Source organism: Branchiostoma belcheri, unplaced genomic scaffold, assembly GCF_001625305.1.
Source record: "Branchiostoma belcheri isolate BF01 breed outbred unplaced genomic scaffold, Haploidv18h27 scaffold9, whole genome shotgun sequence".
Taxonomy (NCBI): Eukaryota; Metazoa; Chordata; class Leptocardii; order Amphioxiformes; family Branchiostomatidae; genus Branchiostoma; species Branchiostoma belcheri.
The window spans coordinates 1979904-1994811 of NW_017804575.1; the positions used below are offsets into that span (position 1 = coordinate 1979904).

The 14908-nt window shown below is 39.2% G+C and overlaps 1 protein-coding gene across 2 annotated transcripts in view; it reads right to left on the reverse strand.

Moving 5' to 3' along the window:
- Window positions 1–10793: 10793 nt before the first annotated feature.
- LOC109487811 (glycine receptor subunit alpha-2-like) overlaps window positions 10794–14908 on the reverse strand; it is an 85650-nt gene continuing 81535 nt past the window's right edge. For both annotated transcript variants that reach the window (XM_019791891.1, XM_019791892.1), the window contains one exon: window positions 10794–13104. In XM_019791891.1, the coding sequence (XP_019647450.1) occupies window positions 12862–13104 (243 nt within the window). In that variant the 3' untranslated portion in view covers window positions 10794–12861. The remainder of the gene's footprint in view (window positions 13105–14908) is intronic.

Consider the following 14908-nt stretch of genomic DNA (forward strand, 5'->3'; position numbering starts at 1 on the left):
AGGCAACAAAATTTCTTGTTTTTTTTTCCAAAATCAGACGAAAATTAATGCGCGCGCTGATGTCATCCATAAAATTTACTTGCTGTGGCCTTATCAGATACATCCCATATCTTTTAATGGGTTTGCAGGCAGTAATATCCGCACAGCAACACAAATACCCCAAGGCTGCCACATTTTACGAGCCCATGATATGGCAGGGTAATATGTTACCACTGGTAGGGCACTAAAGGTACAAGTGTTTATGTGGATAGTCTCAGTAGATATATATTGTAGCTAGAGGCAATTGTTGTTTCCGTTTTATTAATTTCATGTCGCATATAAAAGCCAGCTGGACGGAATCTTGGTAATATAATTCCAAACCCATTTTGCTGTAGAAGTGCACTTTGCTTGTCATATGACAGGTGGCGCGGCTGTACAGGTAATACTAGTAGTACCATTATGTATGTGTTGTTTGTTCCCCCTGTTTGTTTCTTCCAATGCACGTCTTTTTAATGGCGGTATTCCAACCACAAGGAAGTCATCGTCGTTGAAATGGCTGCGTGTGAAATTAAGCATATAAGTCGTTTAGATGAACAAACAAACAAACAAATAAACAAACATAAAAACAAACACAGAAGCTGGACGAAACTTATTTGCCAAGCCAAGGCCCTAGATCTTTATTTTACTCTTTAGTTGTATCAAAATTTTGTGTCCTGAAAAAGTAGTCTTTGCTTATATGATAACCTGAACTATGATTTCCGTTATTTGCTTCATAACACATTTATATACAGCAGAAAAAAATCAAAATGATGGGCACTTAAAGTGCCTGTTCTACAGTTTTTAGTATTCCACGCAAGCGTCTCCATCCATGTAATGGCCTGGGATATGACCACGGTCACCACGTAGTGAGCAGTAAAGATAATCCCTCTGAAGTAAATAAGGTGAACAAATGGGACATTATCAAAGACTGGCCATTTCATTTGGGTGTTTCCCCTACACCAGGCATAGCGTACAGTCGGTTAGAAGCAGGTCTGTCCATTCCTGTTGTTCTGTGGCAAACTATTATTAGAAACTGAATTAAAAAAAAAACTATAGAAATTGTCGCAGTGGCGTCACATCGAAAGTTACTGAAAAGTCCGTATGTTGTGATTGTTTTAGGTTTTGTCGATTAAGGGCTATGACAGATATGCTACCTATAAGGGTAGGAGTAGGCGTGAGATATTACTGTTGTTCTGTGGTAAACCATTATTAGAAACTGAATTAAAAAAAAAAAAAACTCTAAAAATTGTCGCAGTGGCGTCACATCGAAAGTTACTGAAAAGTCCGTATGTTGTGATTGTTTTAGGTTTTGTCTAGTAATGCATTGTAAGAGCTATGACAGATATGCTACCTATAAGGGTAGGAGTAGACGTGAGACATTCCTGTTGTTCTGTGGTAAACTATTATTAGAAACTGAATTAAAAAAAACTATCGCAGTGGCGTCACATCGAAAGTTACTGAAAAGTCCGTATGTTGTGATTGTTTTAGGTTTTGTCGAGTAATGCACTGTAAGAGCAATATGACAGATATGCTACCTATAAGGGTAGGAGTAGGCGTGAGACAAACTATTTTTACGGTCTTACTTTAAAAGTAAGAGTAAATCTTCTTGGCCATATTGCTTTGTTATTGTACAACGTCTCCATCAAAGGCAGAGGATAGAAGACTATCATCATACATCCTACGATAAAACCATTTGCAGATGTACATGATTGATGTAACAATATGTCTCTTCCATGGCCTCTTCAGAATCTTACGACCCCAGTTCGTCATTTGTTGACAGAGCAGTAGTTTCTAGCGTGCTAGGTAGCACATGTAAAAGACTGCAGAATTCATTTCTGCATCACACTATCAGACTCTATAACAGTCAGATGTAGACTTAGGCCACACCAATTTAATTTCTTGGTTAACGGATTCGCCCGCTTCATTTTTTTCTGACTTGCAAATAAAAATAAAAATTCAGAATCAACTGCAAAATGCTCATATTTTGCCCTGAACAGTTGAAAACAGTCCCTTTTTTTCCTACTTGTTACAGTTATTCCATCTTTCAATGCAATGGTATCATTAAAAGTTCAAAATTCATTGTTTAAATTTTGAACCAGCCTGGTGTGTTAACTTCATGGCTCATATCATACCATTTTGGGCCATAATAGGATGCCTAGGCCTGTTTTTATTTCTTTTTCGCCCGCCCGCTCCATTATTTTTCTAGACAAATCCGTTAACCAAGAAATTAAATTGGTGTGGCCTTAGTTTTTTGTGTTGTACATTGTGTAATTGTCGTGAATCTGTATGTTCTGTTTGTACCTACGTTGTATTTTTATGTATTATATGTGAGGTCAGAACAATTCAGCGGTCCATAATTTTTTTATGTACTGCTGCTCCTATGCTGACCACCGTTTTGAATAATATTAAAGAATAAAGAATGTAGTCCAGCGGCATAGCTGGCAAAAATTTTAATAAATCAGCCGAATGATGCACTTTTGCCTGAGAACTAAACATGAACTTTTTTTTGGCAAAAATTGCAAAAAGGGCCATTTTTACGGAAGATTAATAAGGTACTCTGTATAATTGTTCAACATTATATGAGGATTACTAAATCATGGGTTCATATCAACTTTCAGCATTCTTGCTTTAATCATCACGACACAGAAGCCTAAAATTGAATTTTTTTTGTAAAGATAACTAAAAAATTAATTTTTCAAGAGAGAACAATACAGCAGTCAACACTTGATATGAGTGTTGCATTGGAATCGCTAAGTTACATGTCTGTGCCAGATTTAATCATAATTGCTTCATATATCATGGCACAGGAGCCCAAAATATCCAAATATTAATACTAAAATATTTTTAGTTTAACTAGCAAAAAAAATGCCAGAAAACTAGATGGCCACATTTAACTACATGTGTGCCATATTTGGTAATTTTAAACAAAAGTGCATAATTTTTCAGCTGGACTATTTGAAATGCAATGTGATGAACGAACAGAATACCACGTTTCTATCAAGCAATACGTATCCCGTTGCCGTGACAACAGATGATTGATAGCTGATATGACGTCATGACATATATGTAGGCCAGTAACATCTATTAGGTCAGATTTAATGGTGTCATAAAGGTAGTATTTCACGACATATTGGTGTCAAAAGACATACGTAGTTTTTCACTGTATTTACTATTGGGTTTCAAAGACACTGCATCCTTTGAAGTTCTGTATCAGGTCATTGGGTTAGAAAGTTATGAAGTACCCGTTGCATTCCCCATCCCGGCACACAAATAACCAGTAGGACGTTTCAAGCAGTAAGGAAACCCCAGTACCACTACAATCTGATTTGTTTGTTTTTCTTGTTTTTTTCAATCTTTTGTTTTAATCGTTAATTTTTATGTTAATTATCTAATCAGTTTATTCAGCGACCTGAATTACATGCATAAGACTTTTGTTTAATTTCTTTTCGTAGATGTAAAAACTAGTTTACACACTTCAGTTATTATTTCTGTGTCTTGATTTTGTTTAATTAATCAACTATTTCATTGTTTAATTTTGATGTTTAATTCAAATATGTTTTGTCATAAGTTACCTTTGTTTGGGGTAGGCCCTTTAAAAAACCACCCAGGTTTCTGGCCTACCCCGCATATTCTTTGATTGTTAATTATTTGTGTAATTTTTTTGATATACGTGCAAATGGTAAATAAACAAATAAACATATATGAGCAACTGGAAAAACCGGTTGAACATGACAAAGGTCCACAAGGTCATCCAGCAGTTTGAATTTCCTATGAGTATATGTTCTTATGCGTTATCAGTTTTGCTTCCCAGGCCAATAACAGATATATTAGCAACATCTAGAGTGAGCCAGTCGAGTAATACGTAAGAGTTATTACTAGAAACATACACAATAGCTATGATACAATTATGATATTCCACCCGTTGATGCCAAATATAGTTGTAATATAACGTCGTTTATGATAGAACTATAATACAATATTACACAACATTTATGCTTTGAGGAGTAGGACTAAGATACCAAGTGTTACTCTTCTATGTTCTACACCGCATTGGGAAATAATTATAGTTCAATTAAAGGCATCCAATGCGAGTTCAGGGCAGCAAAACTGAAAATATTCCGAATAAGGCCATCTTTGTGACATTAACACATACTGCTTCACATTAGCACATTTGAGTTAGCATTTCATACTTTGGGCTTTTCAAACTGCAGAAACAAGTCCCAAGATGAGTCCTTTATTTTCTGGGTGGTACCCTAAAAATCAGCCAAGGGCCCTTCCAGTAACCATTTTCCGTTAGAATTTTGGGAATTTTTGCTCCATGAGGGTCAATATACATTGGGATAGTGTGGTTTCAACTCAGTATGTAGATAAATGACTATAATATTGGCTTTGAAAAATCGTGTTTCCAAGCCCTAAAAACTGCACTGGATGCATTTAATACTTTCCCTACTTCCTCAACAATGATAAACAAATACAACGTATTTTAAGAAATGCATGTCTGAGTATTCTGTAGGGAATTCATCCTGTTCAATAAAACAAGACATATGAAAACATATTTCATTGCCTGGTAGTTATTGAACGGGATACCTTTGTAATCCGTCAGGCTTATTAATATTTCATATTAATATTTCATATGTCCGTCTGCACTGGTGATACCTGCACACAGATGGTTGTCTCGTCCCAGGATGATTCATTTTCTGATTTTAATTATCGATACGCAGAACTCTAATGTAATATCCTACTCATCAAAGTATAGTAGGCAGATGACTTCAAATGTTTAATAACTTTGATACATGAGGGAGAAAGATCAGAGTATCATATATTTCAGATTTATGGTTTTGGTGAGGAGAGGAAAGGGCAATGTTGGAACAAAGAGAACGCAGCAACATGCAGCATGAAAATACAAACCTCGTAAGGTATAAAATGATTCTGTACAAACCTTTATGTTATGTTTTCGTAGGCGTGTGTTTGTAAACACGATAACTTGAGAAAGCTTAAATAAATTGACTTGATATTTGGTAAGTGGGTAGGCCTTGATAAGACCTAGAAATGATTAGATTTTGGGCCCCCTGGCGGCTTGTCATGGTACTGCAGCTGAACTTCCGGTTTTGATATCTCATGACCTAGACATGCTAGGGTCACGAAATTTGGATGATAGGTAGCTCTTGTGCTGGGAAAGAAGTGACATAAGTTTAGAGTACTGCTTTAGTTATACTAGGCTTTATTAGTGGCTTTATAGTGATGAAGATACCTACCTGCTGTGAGATTTTTATTGAAACGACAGAAAATATGGGAGGGGGTGGAGTCACTATTTGGTGACATTTTGTGACAGACTAGTTTTATCTCAGGGAAACGATTACTAGTTTAGTTATTCTGGGCTTTATTAGTGGCGAAGATACCTACCTGCTGTGAGGTTTTTATTGCAAATATGCGAGGGGGGGTAGTGTACCATGCACCATTTGGTGACATTTTGTGGTAGACTACTTTAAACTCAAGGAAAACTCGTTCAAAAATTTACAATGAAAAAATCAAACAGTTCTCCAACTCAAGCAAATTGACTCACCAGGAATTTTTGGACCGAATCACTCGGTCTTCATCAGCTTTCTGATGACCCGAGTGCTGTAGACACGTGACTTTTACCCACGTGTGACGTCAGCACTGGGTCAAAGTTCGTCGGAAGTCGGTACCGCCCCCCGTCCCCGTTCAAAAATTACCCAGCAACATAACAGGAGTATGGAAAATAATCGGGTCACGCAATGCCCATGTTGGTTTTTGAGCTCCTTCAAACGGGTCAGGGGTGCACCTGCTTGCACCTTGTATTGCAGCATTCACCAGTTTCCCATCCCCAGAATGCAACGCGAAAACAGGGGGTGTAACCTCATTTGCATAGGACAGGAAGGCATCGGAATGATCCTGGTGACGTTAACCTTGAGCATGAAATGACCCAAAACACACTGAAAAACAAGCTGTTTAACGTCACCAGGATCATTCCGATGCCTTCCTGTCCTATGCAAATGAGTTTAGACCCCCTGTTTTCGCGTTGCATTCTGGGGATGGGAAACTGGTGAATAGCAGCAGGGTACTGATGTCTGTAATAATACATACCCGTATTATATATGGACACATCTATATGTCCTTCGTTGCAAATGGGACGAGTTGACGAGACTGCCAAATTCAATTAGGCCATGGGGCGTACGTAGTGCTCATCAACTTGCAAACATGGACATTTTATATCATTGTACCCGTGACACTGTACACTGGCATATATATCACAGTTGTAGAACCTAATTTTCTCGCTAACAAGAACTATAGCTGTAACCTCCGGCAAGGACGTTGTAAGCAATCTGTTTGAAGTTAATTTGGAGAAGTAAACCCACGAGGATAGCGTTATATACTGCCAGGTTTCTTCATACACATCATACTATAAGGTTGCTTTATACATGTGACATTATATTTCAATTTCCTAGGATATACGAGTATCGTCAACCATAAGCTGACTTCATTGAGCATCGTTGCACACAGTCATATGGGAACCCTCCAAACTTTCTCCAGTTGTATCATGACTGGAACTGTTAAATAACAGCCCGTCCCAGTTGGGATCCACCAAACCTTTCTAAAAAACCCAGGATAGAAAATCCACGGCGGCAGTGACTTTATCACACAGAAACACACGCTATATAAAGTGGGGTGAACGGCAGAAGGCCTGGGGAAACAACTCGGGGGAATCCCGAGGAAACTGCCCGTTGTGACAATCTTTCATAACCGTTAGCTTCAAATCCTTTAAGTGCTGCTGCCGAGTCCCCGAGGCGACACTGATCTATATTCTACGTCCATTTGTAAATCCCGCTCTAGTTTGCCATCCCCAGGTGCAGATTGGCAGAGGATGTAGGTTGTGATAGGGTGAGTGACATGTCTGGCACCCGGCTGACAGGACAAAGGTGTCTCACCCAAGTCAAGCTGTTAGCCTGATGTTAGCCTGATAGGACACGTGCCCTTCGGCACGTTTCGCAAGAACTTGGTGGCTCGTCATGTCACAGAAGGGGGACTCTTTCACGCTGTAGTCGTATGGTTATATGTGAGCCCAGTTTTATACACACACGATCTACCATGGGCATGTCGGCCATATACATCAGGACACTTTAACCTTCGCTGAACAGGGACGGGGGCGATATCGACTTCAGACAACCTTTGACCCTTTGCTGACGTCACACGTGGGAAAAATCACGTGTCCACAGCATTTGGGTCAGATAGCCGAGGAAGACTGAGTGATTCAGTCGAAAATTCCGGTGAGTGAAATTTATGAGTTGGAGAACAGTTTAAATTTTTCTTAAAGCATCATGTGTTCTTCTGTCTCAACTCAAGTAATCCCATGTAGTAAATATAGCCGTACCACAAGGCACGGTCATCGCACCTGTACTGTAAATTATTACGCAAAGAAAAATAAATTGTGCAGCAAATTGTACAGTCGAAAAGTTGGGTAATTCCAATTTCTAATGTAACAGTTGGAAATTACAGCTGAAAGTTTCTTCATAGTAGTCACTGTACTTTGCTTGACAAAAAATGATCAACGATAAAAAGAAATGTGGCGTCGGGTGGTGTAGTGGTTAGAGCAATAGACTGTGAACCGGGAGACCCGGGTTCGATTCCGGGTCGTAACCGGGACATGTCTGAACATGCGCCCCGACGTTGTGCCCTTGGGAAAGGCACTTTACACGACTTTCCTCACTCCACCCAGGTGTGAATGGGTACCTAACTTCGGTTGGGGAAAGTCGTATTGAGGTCACCTTGTGGCGCCGAATGGCAGCCGCACAGACCCTTGCGACAGTTCCACAAAATAATTGTGGAACAAATTGTATTATGTATTATGTGTATCATTTGTATTATTTGAATGTTGTAATTGTTGTGATTTGTATTGATTATGTGATACCCTGCATCAATTCAGCCGTATAAAGGCTGCAACTGCACGGGTACTGTTTGGACAATAAAAACCATTATTATTATAAATTATCATTGAAATCTGTTGATAGCGATTAAAATGATCTCTTAAACGTTACAAGTTACACTCGTCTTCACAGCCGACAAAAGGAGTCGGTACATATCATTTTCCTAGTTTTTTACGCGTATCTCGCACTCTGTCAAACTCTTCCCACGAACGGATAAGAGAAATACAAGGGCACTGTTTGATGTACTGCACTACAGTTGATTATAGCCCACTTACACTTCATATTAAATGTACGGCGTTGAATTATGTGCGCATAAAGTGACACACGCGGTTGTAAAATACACGCTTAACTTCAAGTGTAAGCTACTTTAGTATGATTGAGGGGCGCACGCGAAGTGTAGGTGTATATTTGTCAGGATTTCCCGTAGCTTTACCACTCCGACTTTTGGCGCAGTTAGGACAACCTTTTCCACGAGCGGTCTAACCTTCACGCCGAGTCTAAACGTGCGACCTTTGTGCGTCAATTACATTCCGTGTAATTTAGCAACATCAAAAGCGTTCGACTTCGCACTAGATGAATCGTGACGGGAGGATCAGTTGGCCATTGAGTTGGGGGTACTTCAAAAGTACATCGACCAATGTTTGTGGAGATAGATGGATAATAAAAAGGGACGTCGTCCTTAGAAGTAGGTATCTTATTTGACAGGAGAAGAGAACTTTGGAAGATGTGACCTACGTACGGATTATACGCGGGAAGAATGAAAGCTCTTTGACTTTACTGTAGTTTATAGGATACCTTCCACGCATATTTATGAGAATTGACAGCTCATCGAAAATTACAGATTAAGCTATAGTAACTTGTTATAGAAAACTACATATTTATGCTTTGCCTTGACGAAAATAGTAAGGCCATGTTGATTTGATTACATGGATGACATCCGCGCGCGCATGAATTTTTCGGCCGTTTCAAAAAAAAAAAGTTTTCAACCACACTGTAAATCGTAAAAAAAAACAGTTGCAAAACGAGCAAATATATACCGTGTGTTGCAAAAATAGTATTGGGAAACGTCATGGAATGCCAAAATTGAAAAGACGAAAATGTAAAGAAATGATTTTGAAGAGGAGATGATTCGCCATACCATACTCTGTGTCATTTGTTCAACCCTCATGACCACGTAGATTTCATAATGAAAGCAAATTTTTTTGCCAAACTTTTTTATTCGCACGCTCGCATCAGTTGTGGGGTTTTCAGAGGATGTCATCCATATGATCAAATCAACATCGCCTAAGACGTGCACAAAAGTAATTCAGGTTTCTTAAATCTACCCCAAACCTCTGCTCAACCTCAGCCATAGTGTCTTATACAAGGTTTCTAGTCTATGCCCACAGTTATTTTCCTGTCCATACTTGACGGCCATTTATACGTTGTGAACAAAGGCCATTGTGAGAAACGATTTGATGCCATTGTGCTTATGATTGTAATCTTCTTACAGTAATGAGCTTGTCAAAATGTATCGTAAGTACAGTTAGTTAATTTTGCATGCTGACAGAGGTTAATAGGATGTGAGAATGTAACACGTTATTTTTATTTCATTTCTTCACATGGATTTTTGAGCATTAGATAGGAAGCACTTGTTGTGCTTATGTGAATCCGCTGCTCATAAAACATAATGCAAATGTAAACATAAAGATGACATAAAATATAACATAAAATGAAAGTGGCTGGCGCACCAATACCTATAGCGTTAATGTGATTGGTCAAATCTTCCAGAGTGATGAATATAGTTGAACATAATATCAAAGATACGGCAGTTAGTAGGGTATGGGAGGTAGGGGCTACCTGTAAGAAGTAAAGTGCATAATGTGGCGTCATTTGCGTTGAGTGGGTCGGAAGGGAGTATGTTTTCAAGTTGAAGGCAAGATATGGATAACAACATTCTGGTCCTTTCAGTATTGTAAAATGTAACACGTGATACCGTGCTTACACCATCATCAGGTCAGAAGCAAAGTATAGCCTGACCTGATGCCATTGCAGATCATCAAAACATATTGGTGCAGCCACAACATAAAATTTGAAATTAGAATGAACTAGAGAAGTAACATTTGCAAAGCAAATGCATAATGTTTACCTTCGGACATGGTCTACCCTGTTAATTTTTACTCAAACACATTCACATACACATACATGTACTACAAGTATATGGTGACAGGAGTAGAGCAGACCATGAAATTGCAACATTATGTAACCCAACACCAGTCTCCATGGTGGCAGACGTCAACAAATCATGTCATTGGCCAGGTCAGAGGTTATTGTTTGGAACAGAAGAGGAGGAGGAAGAAACTGAGTAAAAACAATATGTTTTCCTTCGGTAAACATAATGATAATTTTGTCGGTAACACTTCTTGCCATCACATGTATGCCTTGTTCTGGTTTCCCTGAAGAAATGTGTGAAACATGCAAGAAATAAAACTTTTAGTCTACCAATGTAGATTACTGGAATCAAATTTTTGAGCATTACACTGATAGAGTTTTTGTTTTGATTTAGGAGCATTCAAAAGTGCAACATGTAAAATTCAGCATTTCTCTGCAATAATTGTACAAATATGGTGGCATCTAAATGTTCTCAAAATAATCAAGAAGCAATGGTATAATTGTAACCCAGCTAGTTTATTTCTCACTCGTTTTTATTCATATATGCACACGAAAATAGATTTCCAATAACATGTGTATTACAAACGAGGGCTAAAGATATATGGTCTTTATTTGTGGCCTAGGAAAGATTGTAGCTAAACACTAACAACATTGTTGAAAAACAACAACAACAACAACAACAACAACAACAAAAGACAAAATACAGTTGGGTTCATTAGCAGGTTATTAACATTTGTCTCATAATAATACAAATCATTTTAAACTACTACATTACAAAATCCAAGAGAACTTGTAGTGATTTTACCATTTATCTACTGTTCAAACACTGCGTGTATTGCTTCAATTTTATACTACTGAGTCTAGTGAAGCTTTTATGGTGTATTGGTGATTACTTTGACTACACCCACACCGCTTAGTGATTTTACTTCTATTTGTTAGTTGTAGAAGGGTTCCATGCACAAGAAATGCACTTGAATGACCACCAACTGTTCTCATCCTAAGGGACTCTGGTAGTATTACGTTCTCTGTGACTTCATAGTTGTTGTCACTGTGTCACGGCTACATTTACAGCCATAGGATGCACGGAGGCAATGTCTTTTCCACTATTTGTTCCTGAAGTTATGCTTATGGCTAATTTCTTACATCAACATTTACATACTTCAGTTAAAAGGTTTACAAATCTATCCTCGTTGCAAATTCTTCATTTGCTTAATACATTATTGTGGAAAGTATACAGTTAGACCTATAATGTGAACGTTGTGCCGTAGAGTCTTCTTCTGTCACCATGCGTTACAAAGATACCGTCCACTGTACAACGTACCGCAGAATACAATCCTACATTAAAGACTTATCAGTAAGTATTTAATCTCGTGTACTTATGAGTCGACAGTGCTTGACGATTTACATTCGTTGCTCTTTATCACCGCAGTTGAACTTTTACTTCCACCGATTGTTCAGAATAACCCTCCCCCCTCATGGATACCTACACATTGTAGACAACTTGGAATTTGTTCAGTCGTCTTCGTAGTCAAGTAGAGTAACGCAATTGAATTATTGACTTGCCATTCTGCCTTTTGCTCTAAAGCTGTGGGATATCTGACCTGATCACCACTTCCAGTGGGTCCTCCGTATCAAGTTATGTCTCTGTTGACAGTTTGGACGACTTTGGGACGCGCCAGTTTGTAGAAAACGGCAGCTGGTGTTTGTTGATACAGAAATAAGTAGAAATGCTGGCTTAGATACTTGGCTAAACCATACACCTCATGGGGATGATAAGAACTGAAGTTGTCTCTGGGTCAACGGGCAAGTTGCACTTCAATGTCACCTTTGCTCGGTGGGCAACGTGGATGCTGCCTGCTGAAGCTTACCAGCTGATCCCTTTAGACCTGAAGATGAAGAGGTCCTGTGGAGTAGAGATAAGGTCCTGAATTTTCTATTCTAAGGTTCCAACCTTTCTATTCACCACACAAACGGTGTGCTTGTCTTGAAAACGATATGTTGAAGCTTGCAATCACCGGGGGTAGCTAGCGGTCTTCGAGTGACATTTCGGAGTATTTCTGTTGGGAGGTTCAATAATAAGATGCTATGCCGTACCGTTGTGTTTGCAGGCTTTGCTGAAATCAGTTTGCTTCAGGCAGTTTTTCAGCTGCGATGGAGAAAAAGCAAATGGGTCCGACCGACTTTTGTGTAGAGTCTCTGTTTCTTCAAGGCTTCTTGTACAGAGTTTGTGACAGTCGCAACTTAAAACGTTTGGGAATTCAAGATGCTTGGTGGCTCATTGTCCCAACAGGAGGTGCTATTCTTTCTGTATCATTACCAAAAGTTTGAGGTGGAATTTATATCTCTTTCTGTCTAACTCATCTTCAGCCCATTAATGGCATAGTCATGATCGATACTCGTTTAGTATTCCTTTCGTGTCTGTATTTGTCGGCAGAAGGAGTGGGCAAGGACGGCTGCACCCTGACCAGTAACTGAAGAACTGAAGAGTACGTAAGACACCCAAATGTAGACGGCGTTCAGTGATGATCTACTTCTTGTGTTCTGGGTGTCTGCATGTCGATTATGTACAGAACGTAGTTAGTACGTTGTGCCTGTCGCAGCCGGGTGGGTTACGTTGGTGCACCGGTGAGCCCCGGGTAGCATCTGGCACAAGCCAGTCCGCTTCATTAAGCCAGAGTCATTAATTTCCCCTCCTTGCTGTATATTCTATCTCGGTGTACAGAGGCGTATCAAGAGTCCGTTTCGTTGATCATAAGTGCACGAGATACGTTGTCCAGTAGAGCACGTTGAAAGCCAGAAATGCCATCGGGAAAGCTGCCCGGGAGACGGTGTCAATCTTCTTGGCTCTGTCTATGTATTTGGTTCTTATTTTCTCCTGGGCAGCATTTTGTCCGTCGCCTGGCTTCTTGACCCCATCCTTGTTCAGCTGAGGCCCCATGCCGTACGCAGCAAAGTTAAAAGTCCGGCCGTCTTTCTCGTCGTGGTCCTGTGACTGTATGGGGCACAATAGATATTTTAGAACATGCTCTCCTGTGGTTAAAGTCGTTACGTATTCTACACACTACACGTTAGAGAATATTTAAACCTTTATCGTTGCCGCTGACATATATTCTGTACGTAATTTGCCGCATACGTATATTCTGTACGTAGGATGACGTTATTCATACATGAACATGTATTTAGCTTTCAATTGTTACATTCTCTAGTTGTAGAAGACCATACAAAAGTCCCTGTACTTTTTGTTGAGGTAATAAAGAATCTATACACGTAAAAGTCAAAGGGTCTATGTCGAACAGAGAATGTTAGTGGGTAAGAACCTCGGGTCCGCAATAATGGAAGCAGGCAAATATGACACGATACGTCTAGCAACGTTGGTAAAGCCTCAGGTTCCAAGTAAGAACTAGTGTCGCCAAGCATATAGCAAAAGACATAAATGTGACAAAATACATTCCTGTTCAAGCTCAACAATATGATAATGATAAATGAAGGTGACATTTTGGTGACGAGTATGTCATGAACATGGACAGAAGTTCCTAAAATACAGAACCTGTCATAAATTGCATATAGAAAGAGGTAGATATTATAACGTAGCCCTGACCATAGGTTTTGTCCATTTTGTCCAAAGCATATTGAAGATAAATTTCACTTCGTTATGGAATGCACTAAATATGATGTTTCACGTAATAAGCTATTTACCTCAACTACAACATATTTCAAGAGTCTTGATGCTAGATTTGCAGTGATTCCCACAATGTAAAAATAGGTAAATGTATGAAAGACTGTCATAAGAAAAAATGCCGAAAGTCACCACTCGATTGTATTACGATATCAAGGACAGACTTGTGCTAGCCCTTGTTGTTTGAGTAATTAGGATTTATTAGGTTTTATTCTGTACTTTTTTGTACTTAGTTCAATTGGTTTGCCATACATTGTACTATGAGAAATTGTCAATGCAATGAAGTTCTTCTATAACAGCTTTATGTGGCTCGGTAAGGGTTTTTGGTGCTCCTTTGCCTGATGTATTCGTTCGACTTTATGTGGCTCCGTAAGGGTTTTTGGTGCTCCTTTGATGTATTCGTTCGACGTTATGTGGCTCCGTAAGGGTTTTTGGTGCTCCTTTGCCTGATGCATTCGTTCGACTTTATGTGGCTCGGTAAGGGTTTTTGGTGCTCCTTTGCCTGGTGTATTAGTTTGACTCTATGTGGCTCGGTAAGGGTTTTTGGTGCTCCTTCGCCTGATGTATTCGTTCGATGACCTCTGCCCCATAGGGTGTCCTGATGTGACCTGCGCAAGGTCTAATAACGGCCTCCACTTATCACGTGCAGCCGGCTTCATTTATTACAGACACTGCTGTAATGATCACAATCAACATAAGCAACCAGGCATATGCGTGTGGTGGGAGATGGAAATGAGCTGGACCGATATGTGATCGGTTGCTCACGATTAGGCACACAATAGGATAAACACGGTAAAATTTTTCTACAACTTTGGGTCTACACTACCAAAAATGCTTCTTCTTGTTTTTCTTGTGCAAAAACATTTTTTTCTATCAGCAAGCATATAATTCTTTGAACAAGAACCCCCGTGGCAAGAAAATTCGAGAAACCCACATTGTTCTTATTCTAAGAATGTTTTTTTCTTACAGCTAATGAACCAATACCAAGAATATTATTCTTATGATAAGAAGTGCAGGTTCTTACACAAAGAATATCTAGCTTTCTTTAAAAGCATCTGGCCACAAGAAAAGATTTCTTGAACTAATTATAAGAGATAACTTTTTTTGTAGCAAGAAAATA